This window comes from Humulus lupulus, chromosome 8 (assembly GCF_963169125.1).
Source record: "Humulus lupulus chromosome 8, drHumLupu1.1, whole genome shotgun sequence".
Lineage (NCBI taxonomy): Eukaryota > Viridiplantae > Streptophyta > Magnoliopsida > Rosales > Cannabaceae > Humulus > Humulus lupulus.
In genome coordinates this window covers 83767129-83789289 of record NC_084800.1, presented here as the reverse complement: position 1 = coordinate 83789289, position 22161 = coordinate 83767129, and the positions used below count along the sequence as shown (strand labels likewise).

Sequence of the window (22161 nt, the reverse complement as noted above, 5' to 3'; positions counted from 1 at the left end):
GTTATTTTGTCATGCATACAGTATCCTCACATCTCAGTCTCTCTCTCTCCCTCTCTCCTTTTTTTTTTCCCTTTTCCAAGTGTTATTATATATGTCATTGATGAAAAAAAAAATATGTTAAATGGGTTTTAATGTTTCACCTGCCAGATCCAGACTCTAGCTACGCTAGTAGCTATAGTGAATTTCTGCAAACAAAAATAAGAAAACCAAGAGTTAAAAGGGTTATTCTTTCTTAATAAAGAGTTAAAAAGGGTATTATATGGTAAAGCTATTACCAAAAAATGAGTCATATGTGAACAATTACAGTCTTGTGTCATGTTTATATCCCAAGTCTAGGGAAGGAAAATGTTGCATTAGATTTACAAGTAGTGTGCATTGGTTTCAAACACTTGTTACATCAAATCCTTATTTTTATTTGATTTTTTTGGGGGGAAAAAAGGGAGCTTTTTGAGTGTCATGGCAAAATACTGATTCTTTACAGAACCACCAACCACTAGAACCACCAACCTGTTACAATTAGTCAATATAACTAGCCGAAATATACATGCAGAATTGTTTCAAATCCGTTGCAATATCCCTTTCAGCCATCTTATGTGCCTCCTCAAGCCGACAAACCTCCTTGCTTCAGCTTTGCTCAAGACTTTTTAGCAATCATGTAAAGACTAATTTGATAATCCTGCAACAAAAAAAAAAAAAAAATCAATTTACGACGTTGGAATTAAAATATTCACGTAAGGGCCCGGTTTCTGAGTAAAAATATTACAAAAATTGGAATGTTTTAAATGACAAGTTACCAAAGATGATGGGACACTAGCCAAGAGAAGCATATGAAGAAAGAAAGAAAGAAAAAAAATAGGAAGGAGAAAGAGAGTAATGAGAGGCAAAGGCCCCACACCACACCACTCGCTATCTGGTGACCATGACAACCAAAAAAACTGAGATGGACACCCTCTCTTTCATGGTGGGGCTCTCCCATTTCAGTAACAGACACAGGATGAGATATGCTGAATTGAATCAGCAAGCATTGCTTGTTTAGCCACAAAGATTCTTTCTCAAGTTCTTCCAAGGTTGACCCATGTGTGACTCAAGTCCAGTTTGCTATCCACCAACCAGTTCAAGAAAAACCTCTGCAACAGAAAGAGAGTTCCAAAAAATTCAAACCAATGTCACTTTTGTGTCCTTTTGCAACTTCTATTCTCAATGAAATTGAACATATTCTACATCAAACCAAAAACATTTATAGTTCTACTCCATTCCTAAAACAATGCTTCCCCACGTGTTTGTGTTTCCTATTCCATCATCAGTCAATGTTCAGCATATTACATGGTTAGGCAGTGTGCTAAGTGGCTCTAATTGTTCTCTTTATTCCAAGGAATCAGAAAATGTCCAAGGACGATAGTTAATTAGAAAAGCTGATTTTGCATGGAGGGGACAGTCCGAATTGAAATCAAATTATGCTTTGCATTATTATTATACACTATTTCTATGTATTCCTTTCTTTCTTTCTTTTTTCTCTATTGAAAAATATAGATTTCATGAGAGGGGCAAGACACATGCTGTAACAGTTTTATAAAGATCATGTAAGATGGTATAGTAAGCCATGCAGGTGTGCTTAATTATCCTCTCTGTCAGCACCAGTTTTTTTTATTTTTTATTATTATTGTTTTTCTTTTTTCCTTTATTGCAAAGCACTTATTTGCATGTTGCATGTGTGTGCACGTCCCTCTGTGAATTCCATCTGATTCTCAGACCTTAGATTTCTTAAATACAGGCAAACTAACAACCTAATGTCAAGCTGTCTGATACTTAAAACTCCATTTATCTTCAAACACTTGGCATGGAAACCAAATTGGATGTATCCCACATAAAAATCAACTACCTTTGTGGAAAAGGCCAATTGGGTGTCTAAACTTCTTTTTATTTTTTGGATCAACTTCCAAATCTAATTTCAATCATGTCCAACAGAAAGTTTTCACAATCAAATTGTACATTTAGCACGGCAACATTTAAATAATCCACATCCCCAATTGCCTAAAGTGAAGATAAGAAAGAGGCACTTTGAAGTTCCACGATGTACATTTCTAACTAAGCAGCTAGACCCTTTTTCTTGGTTAAGTGGAACTTAAATTATAATAATATTAAACAACACTAAAATTTGTTAAGAAAGAAAAGAGGAGCAGCAGTAAAGGTTGAATTGTTTTAGGCCCTCAAGTGTCCAGAAACAGTAAAGCGTTGTCTTTGTTTTAGAGACACAAAGCTTGACGTGAATAACATAGACAAGTTATAGTGTTCATATGATGAGATGAATCAACTCTAATTAATCAAAGAGTTAGTTTGGTCACGTTAGATTAGAATACTATATTGAGTAAAATAAAAGTTACAACCTTATTGATTATGTTGGTAACTCTAAGTGTCTAACCCACATTATCACTACATCAGTGGTAAGTCAACAACTTGTCCTTGATTTTAGTTTGACACGTAATGTAATGTTCAAGTACATCTAATTTTGCTTTGAGTTAATATGTTGGCCACATGCACCATCGCTTTGTGCCAAGACCAGACTGTGAACCATTACTACCACGTAGAGTAACAGAGGAAATTAAAATTAATAATACAAAATTTTCAATCAGAGAACCGTAACCAGAACTTTTCTGTTTTATCTTTTTTAGTGCAACGGTTTCTGTTTTTTTCTTTTTTCTTTTCTGACCCATCTACTCAAGTAGCGCTGAGCCCCTATCAAAGTTCACTAATTTCTACTAACCAAAAAAATACAAAACCAGTTACTCGTTGATATAGAAGAAAACAAAAGGATGGCTTTGAAACTAGAAGCCTCAAATCTAAGCATGGAGAAATCTAGAGTGTTTTCTCGAATTACTCCAAGTTCAACAAAGTATCATAAAGTCTATACAAGATTGATCACACTGGACAAGGTAATCATTTACGACTCCAAGAATTCCATAGTAAATTTTTCAGTGAAAGATTAATGATTTCATTGAGCCATGCAGCAAGCCTGGTTTAGTAATACATTTGTTCAATTCCTTCACATTGTCGTTCAGCAAACCATAATTTCCTCAAAATTTCTAATCTATACGTAATAAGGTAGGAAAAAAAAAGAAAGAAGAGAATAAAATGAAGAGAAAGAATTAAATAAAAATCCTAAAGCTACAGAGAAACCGACGAGAGTTTGAAAAGAAAACATTACACGGAGGGTGCATCGGCAAAGACCTCATTGAGCATGTCGTCCTCAACATTACCACCACCAAAAAGTTCTGCATCTTTTTCTTCTTCATTGGAAAGATCCCGTCTTTCGAGCTTGGCATGAGCTGCTACAAATATCATCTTCTGGGCTTTTTCTACACCTATCTTCGAGTGTCTATGCACACAAATCCATTTTGTGAAAGACCAATTGCACTTGAATCCACATGAGGTTGCTTGAAGAAAAATAAGCCTCACTGCAACCTTACCTAAAGTCTTAAACTCGCTTAAGCAAGTTTCCCATACAAGTCTACTGCTTTGTGGATTCGCAACTTTCATCTTTCCAGTGACGGGGTCTCTTTGTTTTACCTGAACTGCTTGAGCATAAAGGGGGTCCAGCCCTTCCGACCTCCATTTCATAAGCTCCATCAATGCAATATGAGCTTCTTCTCTGCTAACCAACCTGGTTATGAGCTTATCCACATCCTTTTCTTGCTCATGAGTCAAGCACTTGAATGGTGGAAGATATTTCCCACTTGTGTCCCTGATCAAATTGAGAGGGTCAAGTATAAAAGCAGCAGCCCAAGCTGGGTGGTATATTTTTTTGAACCGATTTTCGATTATTTTCTCAACAGGTGCTTCGGCAATGCTGCATTTAGCACACCATTCCTTCACTTTTGCTCTTAGCTCCTCCCAAAGAGGTAAGCATTGCCCAACTAATGGCCTCTCAACCTCAATCTCCTGAGCCATCCCTCTGATCAGCTTCACAAGGGAATAAACTGATTCCAATTCATTCCAAAAGCCATCACTTTGAATCATCCTAACAACCTCTCTCCCTGTTGGGTCCTCTACAAGAATCACCTTACAAGAATCATCCATCACGACCATTTGGAGTACTCGGGAACAGCTCAACACATCCTCCAACATTGCAAGAACTGGTCCAAAGTTCTTTGAAGTATCGCATTTCGGCGAAGGAACTCGAAGCAACCCGGCACACTCAAGCTCCTGCGTCTTGTACTTCTGGAAAATATTCCTAACCTGACTCTCTGTATTTACAAAATTCGCAAGCTTTTTGCAATTCTCAGAGACAACTCTGAAAAGTGGAAACTCTTTGTTGAAATCCTTAATCAAACCAACGAAGCCCTGAAGCTGACACGAGAGATTCACCATCCAGTGGTTCTGAACCTCCAAATTCTTTAAAGCCTTGGCTTTATACTTATCTGCAACTATCCCCACGCAACGCTGTTCGGACCCTCCACATATCCCAGTAACAGTATCCCACAAAATCTCCTCAGCGTACTTTGATGACACCGGGCCTCCAGTAAAGACGGCTTTTTGAAAAACACTAGTCCGGTTAGGAAGATTAACAGTGAACTTGACCAAATTTTCTTCTCCGCAAGGAAAGCTACACAAAGCCTTGCTCTTCCAACCACTAGAAGCAACTTGAAAAAACATGGCATCTTCTATTCTCGCTTCAGACTCGGCTTTGGCCTCGTCAAATTTCGCGTCGAGCCGAGCACCCGAAAACTCGCGCCGAGACAAAGCAGGCAACCCCACATGATTAAGGAAGGCCCTGAACTTGGGATGCTCAAGGCTCGATAACGAGACCGACCCACATGACTCGTAGAACCACTCGGCAAGTAACTCGACCGCCGAGTCAATTTGCTCCTTGCTAAGAGTCGGACCCGGTGAGGCTTTAGGACTCTTTAGCTTCTTCACACTGTTTTCTAACATTGCCAAAGCACCCAAATCGTCTTTCCCACCAGATAACATCAAATGGTGGTTATATAATCCGGTATTATTAGCACCACCGCCGGCGTTCTGCGATGGCAAGTACCCGAACTCGCCGCAGTACCTGGTCGACTCAACCATTGCTAAAGAATGAACCTCTAAAGCAGTAGGGGGAGCGTGATGAGGAGTAGGAGGACTCATACAACTTTGGGAGCTTCGCTTTCTGTGGTTGTGGGAAGAAGGAGAAGGCAACGTCGTCAACGGCAATGGCGAAACCGACGAATTGGGTCTCAGTACGGAACTGATATTTGGGCAGGTACCCCTTTTCAGATGCTCAGTGGCAGTTCTCGACGGGTTCGAAGCCGAGAAAACTGAGTCGCAAAGCGAGCATTTGAGCTTCACGGCTTTTGGGTTGTTAGTACTGGGATTTCGAATCAGAATAGGCTCCAAATGAGCCCAGTACCAAGCACCTTTCCCCTTTATGGCCTTTGTTCGAACAGTAACAAGGCCTTCATAGCGCTTGTTGACAGCCTTGGCTGCTAATTCGTCTGCGGAGGGGAATGGGTCAGAGGGGGTTGAATTTGTGGAAGCCATTGATGGAGGAAGAAGAGAAGAGTGAAAAGTAGTAATGGGTTTCGGCGGTTCAACGATAGAACCAGACATATGTTGCATTATGGTGTTGGGTTTCGTCCATTAACTTTGGTCGTGGTTGGCTTTATGGGCATTTCCCCGAAAGGACCGCCGGCAGCGAGTTGGGTTTTGGATTTTGCGGGAGTTTCATGCCGGAAATCAGTGATCTTTGGTCGGAGAAGTAGTAGAGTAGCAACCGTTAAGTTAAAAGTTTGAAAGGTGTTCGTTAAATTGTCTAGCTCAACTGCATGACAAAGGTGAGATAAATTAAAAGAAAGGAGAAGTTAATGGAGCTACATATACAGAGAGACAGAGAGAGAGAGAGAGTGGTGGAATAGAATGACGATGGAAGAGTTTGTTTCTTTTTTAGTTGTTTCTGTAACATAGTTTTTCTATATATATTTCAATACTAATGATTTTCTAAAATCCAATTGGAAAACTATTGCAACCTTTTTGCATAAAAAAGAATTCTAAAATCATTTTTATTTTCTTTTTCGGCTTATTAAAAGTTATTTACAATTACATGGTTCGATTTTTGAATAATTGATAATCCCTTTAATTTAGTACTTATTTTTCTTATTAAAATAAAAACTTAAGGGAGAGAATTTGAAAAACCTTCCAAGTTAATGCGTTAAGCCTAATTATAAATTTACCACCAAATAATATTCAATTTTATATATATATATAAGATTAATATAAAATAAAATTAAAAAAAAAAAAATCAAAGCAAACAAGAATTTGCTTTTTGGAAAAGATGATATAAACGTTTAAAAGTTGTAATACTTGTTTCCCTTTTCTTACTTTATACAAATTATAGACAATGGTTAGTTCATTTTATAAAATGAGTGTGTAGAAAGTAATGAAACAAATTTGTCAATCTTTTTTTTTAATATACGAACAATAAATTAGTGTTTTTTTTTTCTTCCATAACCAGGAGAAGATGATAATTTTTATTTAATTTATAAGAAAATATATTGAGAACAAAACGCACGTTTTATAAATTAAGATATAATGATAAAACGGTTTGTGTGCAAGTGTTCGTAGTGAGTGTAGAGACTTAAAAAGTCTACAAAGTGGTTGCCTTCTTTTTCAAATTCACGGCAACTCATTTGCTGCTGCTGCACCTCAACCTCTGCTGCTGACAACGAACGATTAATTAATCATTGGAATAACCCCTTCTCTTTTTTTTTTCTTCTTTTTAAAAAAAATAATAATAAATAATATGAAGTGACTACATAGAGAAATTATTCTTAAATAATTTTATTAAGATTACTCAATCACTGAGCCGTGACAAAATATTTTTGGCTATGAAACCTCGTCGAAATCGTGGAAAATAATTCCCAACTTGTAAAGCTCCGTATCGGTATCTTTTGAGTAAAAATTGAGCAAACGATGTTCGATATAAGGCCAAATAATTTCCATTTTTAAATTATTTTGAACTTTAGAAGCATTAATTCATTGGCGAAATTTCAACTACAGTGTTATATAATTTTTTTAATGAAAATAATAATAATAGTAATAGACACCTCAATTTTCTTTAAAAAAAATAAAGAAAAAGAATAATCATGATTTTGTCGGAAAGTTACTATTATATATTAATGTATTTCCAAAATCATTGAAACTATCCATTAATACTATTTTGGTTTTTTTTTTTTATGGGGCGAATACTATTTTGCCTCTTCAATGTATACTATTACTAATTTAATTTTGTACAAGGGAGATAGTTTTTTGTACAAGAAGTTCATTACTCAAGACCATTAAAAAGAAATACAGAATTAATAACGTTATATATAAAAAAATATATATGTATAGGATATGTAAAATCTATTAATAACTATTAATAGATATGTAAAATCTATTAATAACTCACTAAAAATATCAACATCTAAGATTAATTGGATTGGGTTAGATCCAAAATTTTGAAATTTAAATTTGATTGGTCATCTGTTAGATTACAAAATCCAATATACTACGTCGTTAGAATTATATAATTATATGTGTATAAAATTTAGGATTGATGGAATTATTTAATTAATACTTACCTTGGATTTTTGTATTTGTTCTTAGTTGATGGACTAATTAGTTAGTTATGTTATTTAATTAATGTTGAACGTGTATAGTTTTGAAGTAGTTAATGAAGACTTTTACTTATGTTGTCGAAGGTATGATAGATTTATTAAGGGAAATTTGACATTTTATGCTAAAATTAAACACATGCTGTTTAATTATACTACCTAATTATATATTTTTTAATTATTCTTTTAATTCTTTTTCATTCCAAAAATACCCTTCTTCTAAACCCAAAAAAAGTCGCATTCATTTCTCTCTCTCTCGCTCTCTCTCTCTATCTCTCTCTCTCTCAGGCCAAAAAAAACCACTACGGCTTGCAGTCAGCCGGACCTCCACCCACCATGACCTCAGCCAGACCTCCCACACACTCAACTGACCTCTACATTCATTTTTCTCACCCAAAAGCAATGGGTAAGTGTTTTTTATGCAAAATATTGTTGCATTTTGTTATATTTAGTGTAAGTTGTATGGATCTACACATTGTTGGTTGTATTTTGTCCATTTTGTGTTCTGAAATGAAAGTAGACTATGCTCCGTTTTCTGCGTTTTTTCTGGGTTTTTCGTTTTTCTGCGATTTTTGAACGATAAATAGCGATTTTGTGCGATTTCTACAAAAATCAGAGGTTAGGGATGAAACTATGCAACATTTGAACGATGTCATTGCGATTTTGTGCGATGTTATATGTGTGGCAAAAACTAAGTATTTTTGGGCGATTTGTGGGCGACTTTATCTGTGTGCGATACTTGTGCGATATCATTGCGAAGTACCCGTTCCCTCTGTAGCTAATACGCCCTAGAAAATGTTCGGACAATGGGAGAACGAGTTTTGGAGCCATCTGCATTTTTAAAAATAGGATATATTATTAATCGCTCAAATGTCGCAAAAGAACTCGCAAAAACTTGCAAAACTGCAATTATGAATCGCACAACATCGCTTAATATCACAAATTTATAAGAATCCAAAGAAAAAGCAATGTCCCGAAACCCAGATTCTTCCCCAAACACAAAATAGTAGAAATCTAAACATTAATCACAGAATTCAGTTATAAAACAACAAACTAACCTCAAATACACCAATTTGGTTCGAATTAAAAAGAGAAATTAAAAGAAAAATATAAAAAACAAACCTTGGTTCCCGTGGGTTCAAATGGCGGTGGCGGCGGTGATGGGAGACTGGTGCGGTTCTCGGAGGTCCGGCCTTTCGTTCCTTGATTTGCGTGGGTCACTGGGTTCGTGTGGGTTCATCGCTGGGTTCGATGGGGGTTCGGTGCTGGTGAGAAGATAGAACAGAGAGATGGCGAGAAGGAGGAGAGAGAAGGGAGTTAGAGAAAATGGGGGGAAGTTGAAAAGTGAGAGGTAATTTGGGGAAGAAATTAAAAAAGTAGGATAACTTTCCTATGTTTATTTTTTGGGTTTAATTTTTTACCTTGTTTAATTTTTTAGCATATGATATCAAATTTCCCTTTAGAAATTAAATGATTAAAAATAATAACAAAAGGGAAATTTGACCCACGCGGACCAAGGAACGAAAGGCCGGACCTCCGAGAACCGCACCAGTCTCCGATCACCGCCGCCACCGCCATTTGAACCCACGGGAACCAAGGTTTGTTTTTTTATATTTTTCTTTTAATTTCTCTTTTTAATTCGAACCAAATTGGTGTATTTGAGGTTAGTTTGTTGTTTTATAACTGAATTCTGTGATTAATGTTTAGATTTCTATTATTTTGTGTTTGGGGAAGAATATGGGTATCAGGACATTGCTTTTTATTTGGTTTCTTATAAATTTGCGATATTAAGCGATGTTGTGCGACTTATCATGACAAGTATGGTTGCTTGGCGTTGTTTGTGTTTGCTTTGCGATTTTTGAACGACATTTGGGCGATATTGTGCGATTATTTATGGAAAATAATGATAGTTTATGACATTTGTGTTATTTTGCGATATTGAGCGATTTGAGCGACAGTCAAGGTACTCATAGTTTTAGCGATATTTGGGCGATTATATTGGATAGGTTTTGCGATTTTAATTTAAAAACCTTATACATTTTTTTTTGCGATTCATTGCAATGTTTGTGTGATTCATAATTGTAGTTTTGCGAGTTTTTGCGAGTTCTTTTGCGACATTTGTGCGATTAATAATAATTCATATTTTTAAAAATGCAGATGGCTCCAGAGCTCGTTCTCCCATTGTCCGAGCATTTTCCAGGGTGTATCAGCTACAGAGGGAACGGGTATTTCGCAATGATATCGCACAGGCATCGCACACAAATAAAGTCGCCCACAAATCGCCCAAGAATACTTAGTTTTTTCCACACATATAACATCGCACAAAATTGTCATGGCATCGTTCAAATGTCGCATAGTTTCATCCCTAACCTCTGACTTTGGTAGAAATCGCACAAAATCGCAATTTATCGTTCAAAAATCGCAAAAAAACAAAAAACGCAGAAAACAGAGCATAGTCTACTTTCATTTCAGAACACAAAATGGACAAAATACAACCAACAATGTGCATATCCATACAACTTACACTAAATATAACAAAAACCAACAATATTTTGCATAAAAAACACTTACTCATTGCTTTTGGGTGAGAAAAATGAATGTGGAGGTCGGTTGAGTGTGTGGGAGGTCCGGCTGAGGTCGTGGTGGGTGGAGGTCCGGCTGACTGCAAGCCGTGGTGGTTTTTTTTGGTCTGAGAGAGAGAGAGAGATAGAGAGAGAGAGAGAGAGAAATGAAGGTGACTTTTTTTGGGTTTAGAAGAAGGGTATTTTTGGGATGAAAAAGAATTAAAAGAATAGTTAAAAAAAATATATAATTAGGTAGTATAGTTAAACACCATGTGTTTAATTTTAGCATAAAATGTCAAATTTCCCTTTATTAATGGGTAAATAATTAGGTAATCTGTGTTTTATAGAAATACATACTTGAAATTTTATGTTTTCAGTAATACTTATTTGATATTCTATAATTTGAAATCGTATATATTTGGTACCCTAAAATTAAATTTTATAAATAAAATTTTATCAATATAACCAAACTCTCAACAATTATATGAGTTTCAAATTCAAATTTAATTACTTAAATACATATAATTGAGAGTAGTTTGGTCATATGATAAAATTTTATTATTCAAATTTTAGTATAGAATACTAAATATGTGTAATTTCAAATTACAAGGTACCAAATGAGCATGATTAAACACATATGATACTAAGTTTATATTTCAATAAAATACATGGTACCAAATAATTATATTCCCTTTATTAATTACACTTTATCTTAGGCCTATTATAATTCCTAACTAAGTATATGAAAATTGGTTTTATCACCTTAATTTTGTTTTATGAACTTTTAAATTTGGTCCAAAGTAATACCCAAACTAATGGATGGAAATGATCCAATTCATTGAGCTTGTTTCCATTGAAATATGACAATTAGATTGGATATCATAAATACTAAAATTATTGGATTCCAACGAATGAATACTCTTGTATATACAGACGAGGTAGTTAAATATTCCTATTGCATTATATGTGAGAATACTATATATACTTACTCCAATCACTATTAAATTACTTTTAACATATAAGAGTAAGAGGCATTTATTTTATATCATTTTAATTTTGTATATTGATGAGTGTATCAACTTTTATGCTCATAAAAAATTAATAGTATTTTTTAATGCGAAAAAAAATTATTTCCCAATAACAAATTAACATATAAATGAATGTGAAGTTTTTAATTACTTTTCGGTAATATATTAATATTAAAACATTTATATATATTAAAAAAAAAAAGCCTAATTTTAAGTTTCCCCCAGTTGGGTGGGCCCTGTATGGTGTCAATCATCTCATGAAATTTTAATTAGCAATCAAAAAAATTAATTTTACACTAATGAAAATTTAAGCTAATAGGGAAGCTAGGATATAAAATCATAGTTAGCATTGTTGTATTGGTTATTATTTTAAAAATAAATAAAAATACGTATATATAATGAAGAGCACTGGATCATGGATCGTGTGGTCATGATGGCCTAGTTTCAATTTGCTTTGGAAACCAGAGAATATCAATAAATATAGTGATGACAAACCATATTAGTCACATGATGAAGATATATACACTCATAATTTTTTTTTTGGGTCTAATTTAAAAATGTTACCTTTACCATATGCAATTAATGATTTTCATAAGACAAAGAATATATCATGATGATGAGGATGAGGGGCATTTTCGAAATTATAAATTTTAATCACTCCAAATGTCTACCACCACCATCATCATCATTAATTTAAAGAGTAAAAATTTTCACACAAAAAGATTAATCACGTGGCTCTAACTCATTGAATAAATTTATTACCCTTATTAATTAATAATACTGTAGAGAGAGATGTATATGATTTCATTAACTCTCTCTCAAATTATGTCTTTTTTTTAAAAAAAATAAAAAAATATTATCACTACTCACTCACTCATGTAAAACAAAAACTCAAATCACAACTCACACTTAAAAAAATTAAATATATGAGTTGATTAGGTGAAATGTTATGCATGCAACCTCACCTTCAATTCACAAAAGGAAAATTTTTATTGATAAATAATTATTGCTTATTTGCTTATAATGCAAGCTTTCAAAGTATAGTAACAAACAAAATCTTGTATTATATACCATTAGCTAACTTTTTATATATACACAATGTATAAACTGATATGACCATGATATATTAACGTTACTAACATATACATATATAAACATTAATATATATAATTAGTGATAATAATTGAATTTAACAAACGGTGGCGAACTGACTTTGTAAAAGTCTAAATTTCCGGGAAAGGAAAGGTTGAGTTTACTATATATATATAAGATGTAAACTTGGTTGGAAGTAATAAGTCAATTTTTCGCTTTTGCTTTATGGATATTTAAACAAACAAAAAAGTCACATTTGGTTCGAGGTAATTAAAGAAGGTTTAATTATTTTTTAGTATTATGCGAATTTAATTACTACATGTTGTTACTTATTTAATAGATAATAAATAAAAATAATCAAAAGTTAAAGGATATATTATTATTGTCATTGATTGCCAATTATTAAAAAGGCTTGGTAAAGATTCATTTTGCCATATTAATCAATTACTCCACATTCCACAGTAAAGTCGCATAAAATAATTATCAATTACATATGACCATTAATATTATTTCGACTTTTTAATTCAATTACATATAAGGAAATCATTTTTAATTGTGAGCCAATAAGTGAAACATAAATTACCAAAACTAAAACTAACTAGTATATTTTCTTCTTCATCATCCATGGGAATTGGGAAATGATCATACAACATGGTGCTCATCATTAACAAAAGATATAATAAGTTCATGTTTTTGTTCTCTTTAAATGTTATTTATTTATTTTTTAAAGCATCGTTATCAAGATTAGTATTTTATCAATATGATTATGATCATATAATTTAGTGGTTAAGAAATGTATTGACATTGATTTGAATCGCTAGGTAAATTTAAAAAAAAAAAAAAATCATCTAACTGTATATGATTGTTAATAGTTAAATCATCTAACTGAATATGGTGAAACTTAACACTTTCTATATAATTCAATAATTGTTGATATGTTTATGTCTTTATAGGTTTGAGCCAAGACATTATTAATATATATACTCGTAAAACTAAAATATATCATTTTTAAGATTATTTTTTATTATACGTAGTCTTGACCATGTAAATAGAGAAAGTACGATATATATATAACTAATACTAGACCTTTTTTTTTTGCTGAAATATAACTACTATAGATATTAGATATAGAAGTTGTCGAGATTTGATAAAAAAAAAAACAAAACAAGAATACATACACGTAATAATTAAATATATATAAAAACTAGTACGTAGAAATGTGGATATGAACGAAAAGTCAAAAAAGTATCTTTATATTTGGTTAAGAGGTGATGGGCTTTTCACCTAAAGCATATATGGTTGCTCTCTAACCCTTAGACTTTACATAATGTAAGGTTTAAAGTCTATTTTTCACTTTTTTTTTTAATGGAATAATAAAGAATAGTGACAAAAAAATGACTGTGATTTTAGTGGTGAATGAATGAAAATTACAAGGCCAAAAAAAAAGAGAGGAATAATTAAGAATAGTGACAAAATATAAATGTGTTATTTTGGGTGGTGAATGAATGAAAATTACAAGGCATTTGAATTTCAAAATCAGTAAATATATATATAAATATTTATGTGTATATCTATATAAATATATATATATATATCTATAGGGTAGGGTCCCATTAAACTTTGTGTTCTCATTATGGTGGCAGAGATTCCAAGTTTGTGCTTCCGTTTTCTTTTGTCTCTAATGATTTGAATTTTCCCTTTCAAACAAACCTCATCAGACACTGTTTGCCTAAGTAACCCAAAATCACTAATTAAAATTCAAATCACATCTTAACATATCTTGGTTCCATGATTATTGGTTGACAAATATAGCTCATTTTTAACTTCTTAATATATATTTTTTTATAGTATATATAGTATGAAATAATTCATTACAAAAATATACTTTATTCGAAGATGATCTTTTATCTAGCAATATTATAGCCTATATTGCAAAAAGCAAAAGCTGCATTTTTTTGATAAAAAAAAGTACCTTTAATTAGTAAGAAATCATTATGTATAAATTTATATATACAAATAACCTATAAGCCATTAGGACTGGTAGAGTTAGTATACAAAACTATGATTAAATTTAAAAAGTTGAAGAAAAAAAAGGTGACAAATGAGAATGTATTACATTGCTTGAGAATTTTGAAAAATTATAGTTGGTAGTTAGTGCCCGGAGTCGGCCAAGGTGGATGGACCAAAACTACTTGATAGTAGACTAAGTTGCTTAGTTATATTTTAAATTTATTAAATAATGATATTTTTAATTATTAATTTAGTTTTTGAGTGACACAACATTTTAGGAATATGATATAATTATCATGTTTTTTATATTATACATTATAATACAACCACTGCCCTCATTGATACATATCGCTTTCTCTCTTAAAAGTAGTGTGGATTTGATAATAATCATACAATGTTATAATGTGCCATTATATACATACATTGTATCAATTACACTTACGTATTCGTACACGTGTTTCAAATGTGCCCTTTTATATATCTCTATTTATTTATATTTATATTTATATATATTCAGCAGGTATGGTGGATTCCAACCATAGAAATCAGCTTTTTAATAATTGTAATATCTTTCACTCTACGTTATCAAATATATTCCTCTTTATTGTTTTTTTCTCTCTCTCTTTAATTTTTTCCCAATATTGGGCCTCTTATCTTAATAGTACGACACTTTAGTTTTTTATATTCGGAGATTTGAAAATACTATTTTCAACATTAACTCATAGAAAGTCTTAGGCCAAATTTGGTTTTTACAATACAAATAGCAACAAGTATCACATCTTCCTCTTCTTCGTCTTTTCTCTCTCTCTCTCTCTCTTTCGGTATCAAATGTTTCCTTAATACTCAAGATTGGGAACTGTTGATGTTTAAAATTGTCAATCACAGATGCAGCTATAAGTTCAAAATTAACGTCTACATATGTTTTTCAATCTCTAACAAATTCAAAATATGAATTCAATTTTTATAGCTAAAATCTTTACAACGTATCATATATAAAATTGAACACTACAAGCTAATTTAAAAAAAAACACACACACACACACACAAAATAGTACTTACATTATATATTTTCTTATTTCTTTGTATTTAATTTTTATGAATTATTCTTTTGAACTTCTCTCCAACGCTAATATTATTTAGAAGTGTAATGATATGTGCACCCAAAATATGCACCTAAATATTACACACAGTTACGCGTCACTGCTTTTTAAAAAAGTGGGTCTAAGTTTTAATAAATGTGATTGGCTAGACTAAACTGTCACACCACTGTGTGTAATATTTGGGTGTATATTTTGGATACACATATCATTACTCTATTTAGAATGTGTTGAACCCTTACCTCACGATCCAGTGAACACATTATGATTCTAATTTTTTTACATGACCATATTCATTATTGTAGTTATTAAAGACCAATCCCGAGAGACAGCAATACTCATAACAATATGAATCGTGGTTAGATTGAAAACCTCACTAAATACGTCATGGTAGTTACTCTTGGTCGTTGATGAAAGCCTTTAGCAAATAACCAGGCTTTAAATTTGTCAATAAAACCATTTGATTTTCATTTAGTTCGAAAAATCCATTTACATCCCACAACATTTTGAATGGAATGAGGTGGTACTATTTCCCATGTACCATTATGAACTAGAGCATCATACTCAATAAACATGGCTTGACACCATTTAGGATCTTTGAGAGCTTGAGTCGTAGAGGCTGGTTCAAGGTCATTGGTTTTAGAGAGTGGGGTATGAATGTGTTGGGAGAGGGTAAGATTACACAACCACAATAATAAGAATCTACACAAAATAATACTTGACAAAGCTCAATAAAGGATTGGGATAAAGACATGCAAACCCTAATTATAGAATAAGCACTTTGTTCTTCATGCAAGCTTCAACCCTAGGTAGAACACCACTTGAATCACTTTGATGAAGGTAGTCAAACACGAGGCTTATACATGAGATGTATCATTGTCCAAATTCTATATTTCCTAGCCCTTCATGGATGCTTGAGGCTTTCTCTAGTAGGAAAATGAATTGGAATTGAACAAGGCTTAAAATTCACAAAGACAAGCGCTTTCTTTATAAATTTATTGGAGAAAACTTATGATCTTGAGAGCTAGAGAGAGATAGAGAGGTTAGAGAGAGATTTCAAAGAGTGATCCAGCCAATCAAAACTCTAAGAGACATTTTTTTTATAGTGTATGCACTGTCATTAAGTCCAACCAATAAAATTAGAGCTTTGAAGGCATCATTTGGAGCTCAAAATACGTGCATGTACGAACACATCAAGCTATGTGTCGCCTCCTAGCAGGCAATGCATCGACTGCTGTGTCTCCCCTAAATTTCAAGATTTTAGGTGATACATTGCCTACAACGAGGCGATGCAACACCATATAGGTAGGTCCAACTTCTCAAAAGTGACATTAAACACTTCCAAATGCTCCCAAACTTTTTGGGCATTCTTACATACCTCAATATATCACTTTGGACCAAAAAAATATAATTTTTAAATTCCTACAACAAAAAGTCAATTTTCATATTGTTTAACCCAATTTTGACTAGATGATGTGACTGCAATGAAGAAGACATGTGGCGTCATACCACATTAAATTCAGAATGTTGGTCGGAAGGAGTAGTTGCTTGAGGAGGCTATGTCAGAATATAAGAGGTTGTTTCGCAAAGAGCCAATAACGTGCTCGATGATGGAACAGACTAGTGCCATCTTATGAAGTTGCTCAGAGTACAAGACTTGCTCGATGGACAATATATTTAACCCAAAGATCCGGGTTTCATGAGACACTATCAAATATTCCAAGATATTTATATAACTAAAATTTAAATTGTATTATTCCTATATTATTTGAATATGTAACTGAATGTACTAATCTCACACCTACACAAGTAGGGCCTAGATTCGCTTGTAAAGGCTCATAGCCCAGTCAGACTCTCTATAAATAAAGGGTTTATTCAATCATTAACCCTAAGCGAAAAACACGAGAGAAAGAGCTAGAGATTTCTTTTGTAAGAACTTTACGTACAAAACCCTTCGAATTGTGTTCTTTTGTCAGCTTAAGAAGTTTAGTTGAACCTTATCTCTTCTTGATCTTAAGTTTGACGCTTTTTTGATAAATAAAAGTGCAAGTGGGTGTAGGTCATTACCAAATCTTGGGGTCGAACCACTATAAAATTCTTTGTGTCGTTTACTTAATTTCAATTCGTTTAATTCTTATTCTGACGTATAAATTGACCCAGTGTCATTGACCAAAACGTTGGTCAATATCTTGGTGCTTTCATTGAGAGTTGAACTCAAGATCATATTGTTGGTATTAAAAGAGCAAATCAAAGAGACGCAACAGGGAATGAGCCCTTTTTAATATTTATTAAAACCATCATACACACACATATATTAAATGTTATATTATTTTATAATATAATGTTTTAGATTAAATAAATGTGACATAGAGTGTCACATATTGTAACATATAATAGAGAGTTACATTATTTGGATATATGTGAAATATCCAAACATGTAACATATTTGGTGTTACAAATTCATCACAAATTTGTAACTCCTAAATATCACCCATTATTGTGTAGATTTGTTGTTACACAATATTGAGATGAATTTCTTAAGGCCATATGAGAAATGGCTAATAGAGATGTGATTTTAACTCCCATATTGTGTATGGAAGTTACAAAATCAAGAGGGAATAATTTGGAACGTTTTGAAAAAAAACTGAAAAAATCATTGCTGGAACTGACTGAGGGCCGCGGCGCCTGGTAGCAAGCGTCGCGGCCCTAGTGCCTGACAGCCTCTTCCAACTTTGGTTTTTATCCAATTTTGAACGTTTTCAAAATCCAATTAACTCCCAAATATCTATTTTAATTCCATAAAACATCCAATTAATCATTGGTAACAGCCATGGGGGTTGGTGGAATTTGAAATTCAAAGGGTGTCTCTAAACTCTATAAATAGGAGCCTAATGCTCACTTGTAAGACACAACATTTCTATCCATTAGAGCACTTGGCTAGAAACACATTGAGGCTTGATAATTCCAGAAAGCTTTTCCAATATCTGAGAGAGATCCCTTAGTGCTTGAGTTAGGGGGAAATAAGCTTGTGGACAAAGGTTTTAAACCTTGTTCAAGTTGGTGATCCCCAACCCTCTTCACGTAGGTTGTGTAAGTGAGAGTTTACTTGTGTTTCTGTTCTTCTTTTTATTCTATTGTTCTTCTTCTTATTCTCTTATTCTATTTACTTGTATATTTTGTTTAAGAGTTGTAATCTTTTCATTTGGTCCAAACACTTTATTTTATTTGTAACTTGTTGCTTTGAGTTATATTTTACTATTCTCTTCTTCTTCATCATCTTCTTCATTTCCTTTGCTTTATTTGTATTTTCAGTTATAGAGTTGTAACAATTTACTTAATCAACCTTGTCCATTGTAATATTTTGCATAGAGTTGTAACATTATCTTACCATTTCCATTGAGGCAATTTATATTTTCCTAACATTAAATCACATACAATCAGATTAGAGATTACCTCTTGCAGCCTATCAAGTGTCCTCGAATCTTTTTGTATAAAATCAGCGATCTTCCTATCTAAGCTCTGAAAGCTCACACCTTGATCTTCCATATCAATCCTCAAACACACAAGGACGTGTGTGGGCACGTAGGATTCAAAAGGTTGATTTATGACTATCTAGATGTACTCAACACATGAGATTTATAGAGGTTTGATTGAGAGAAGAGGAATTGAACACTTTTCAGGTTTAGGAAAAGTATCGCTTCTGTAACACCCCAATTTGCTAATAAGGTTTAGGACCTTGATTAGCGTGCCTGGAGGGAAATAAATGAAATAACATGTCAATATATGAATTTAAATGAATATGTGATTAGAATGCATGTTTAGGTGGAATAAATATGCATGTGGGCCCCGTTTGCCTGTTAGATGTAAATTGGTAATTTTAGCCCGCTGATGGCATAAATGTAATAATTGAATTGTATGATTAATACCACGTGTGAGTGGTGATATTATTGTGATGCACGTGCCAAGACGGACCTAGGGAGCTAATTAGTTTAAAAGTCGCAACAGGATTAAATACCCGGCTCAGGAGGAGCCTAGGGGTATTTTGGGAATTTTGTAAATTGAGTTGAGACGCTAGGAGCGGATCTTCGACCCGGCGAGGTTGCAATCGTCGGGGTCCCTGTTATGGCCGTGGACCCGGCCACCGCCCTCGGCCTTGCCCAACCCCCGGTGATCGATCTGGAGCCGGAACCCGCAGTAAGCTAGAGTTCCGGGAAGAGGGCCCTGGACTTGGGCGCGGCGGAGGCCGAAACCGGGAACAAGAGGCCCCTGACGAGGCGGGCTGGCTCAGCCGGAGAGTCATACGGGGAAAGCCGCCTCGCCGCAAAGGAGATTCCGACATTACCCGCCCTCCCCATACATCCGGCACTACCCGAGGAGGGGGAAGCCATCTTGCGGGACGAGCAGTCCCGGCTCATTTCCCGGTCCTGGGAGAGTGCCCAGGAAAGGAGAGATGAGACGTACAAGGCCCTGATGATTCATCATCAGGTTGAGTTTACTGAGCGTCCGACGGCTTTTAGCGTCCCCCAGCCGATTGTGGATCGGCCAGCCGCCGAGATGGGCTTTCGCCCTAAGCTAGGGCAGGACACGACCCCTTTCACAACAGACTTGTTGGACCAAGTGGGGAACACCATGTCCAACCTCCAACTGAAATGGTATGCCACCATCGCCAACCTAGACATGCTGTTCATCTCCCAGACCCTCCGCCATCAGGCCACCGCTGTAAGTTTGCTTCGTGTTTTTTCTTCCCTCTTTTTATTTGTTTGTAAGGATTATTCTAACTTTGCTTTGTTCCAGGACGCTCTGTTGTCCCATCGAAATGCTGACCTGGTGGCCGAGGCAGCCATAAAGATGGAGACACTCCAGCTGGAGCTAGAGGCAGCCATGAATCAAAGGGAGGCCGCCAAGGAGGCCCTGGCCAGGGAGACAACCCAGGCTCGGGAGACCTTGAACAAAGCGGTTGCTCAAGCCGACGCAGACCGCGTAGAGTTTGACCGAGTCAAGGATGGGCTTGAAGAGACCTTGTCCTGGAAAGAAATCGAGGATAATGAGAAGGCAGCCCTTCTGGAGACGGCTGTGGATCAGTCCGTCCGGGATGGGGAGAAGATCCAAAGCTTGGAGGCCCGGGTCCGTGAGTTGGATGGCTCTCTTCGCGAGGAGATGATGGCACATGAGGAGGCCCGCCGCGGAAAGGAGCGGGCGGACGACTTGTTGCACGTTACCTTTGAGGAGGCCATCTACATGGCTTAGCGCAAAGATAAAAGCATGAACCTCCTGATCTTTCTTGACCCGGACTCGAAGAAGGCTGAATTCGAGGCCAAGGAGAAGGAAGACGCGGAGCTTCTGGAGGATGAAGCCTAGGCCCGGACTCCCACCTCGCCCCTTTTTTCTTTCTTTTTTATAATTTTGTAATAACTTTTTCGGACGCGTACACGTCCAAGACAATTTGTAGTGCCTTGTCCGGTTTATGTTATTTATGTTATCCTTTAGAATTTTTTTTTTGTTTATCACCGTGCATGACTGATTCTGAGGGTTTGGTCCTGGTTCGAACGACCTGGACTAGCTTGTCAACTTGCTTTAATCCTATTATCCAGGACCCAACGGCCTAGGCCATTAGGGAGTTGGCAGTCATTACTGAATCTACCCATCCAATCTTCAACTTCGAAAACCTAATGGCCTGGGCCATCAAGGTTCGAATAGTTTACTGTAAAACCTAGTTCCCTCACTCTACCAGTCGTGGGCTACATCCTTGCCCTGGAGCATACCAGATGCTTTTGTCTCCCGGACATCGTTCGTCCGGGGCAGGACCAGCCTGAGCCTTGGTCCTCTTTTTATTATATCCCCGGACATCGTTCGTCCAGGGCGGGACCAGCCTGAGGCTTGGTCCTCTTTTTATTATATCCCCGAACATCGTTCGTCTGGGGCGGGACCAGCCTGAGGCTTGGTCCTCTTTTTTTAATACCCCCAGATATCGTTCGTCCGGGGCGGGACCAGCCTGAGGCTTGGTCCTCTTTTATTAATACCCCCGGACATCGTTCGTCTTGGGTGGGACCAGCCTGAGGCTTAGTCCTCTTAATTTATACCCCCGGACATCGTTCGTCTGGGGTGGGACTAGCCTGAGGCTTGGCCCTCTTAATTTATACCCCTGGACACCGTTCGTTCAAGGCGGGACCAGTCTGAGGCTTGGTCCTCTTAATTTATACCCCCGGACATCGTTCGTTCGGGGTGGGACCAGCCTGAGGCTTGGTCCTCTTTATTTATACCCCCGGACATCGTTTGTCCGGGGTGGGACCAGCCTAAGGCTTAGCCCTCTTAATTTATACCCCCGGACATCGTTCGTTCGGGGTGGGACCAGCCTGAGGCTTAGCCCTCTTAATTTATACCCCCGAACATCGTTCGTCCAGGGTGGGACCAGCCTGAGGCTTGGTCCTCTTTTTTTTATACCCCCGGACATCGTTCGTCCGGGGTGGGACCAGCCTGAGGCTTGGCCTTCTTAATTTATACCCCTGGACATCGTTCGTTCGGTGTGGGACCAGCCTGAGGCATGGTCCCCTTTTAATTTATACCCTCGGACATTGTTCGTCTGGGGTGGGACCAGCCTGAGGCTTGGTCCTCTTAATTTATACCCCCAGACATCGTTCATTTGGGGTGGGACCAGCCTGAGGCTTGGCCCTCTTAATTTATACTCCAGGACATCGTTCGTCCGGGGTGGGACCAGCCTCAGGCTTCGCCCTCTTAATTT

At 35.7% G+C, this 22161-nt stretch overlaps 1 protein-coding gene across 1 annotated transcript; it reads right to left on the bottom strand.

Moving 5' to 3' along the window:
- Nucleotides 1-2953: 2953 nt before the first annotated feature.
- LOC133797980 (uncharacterized) lies at nt 2954-5937 on the bottom strand. The gene has a single exon (XM_062236131.1). It carries the CDS (start codon nt 5596-5598, stop codon nt 3199-3201), a length of 2400 nt encoding a protein of 799 aa, XP_062092115.1. The 5' UTR covers nt 5599-5937; the 3' UTR covers nt 2954-3198.
- Nucleotides 5938-22161: the final 16224 nt, after the last annotated feature.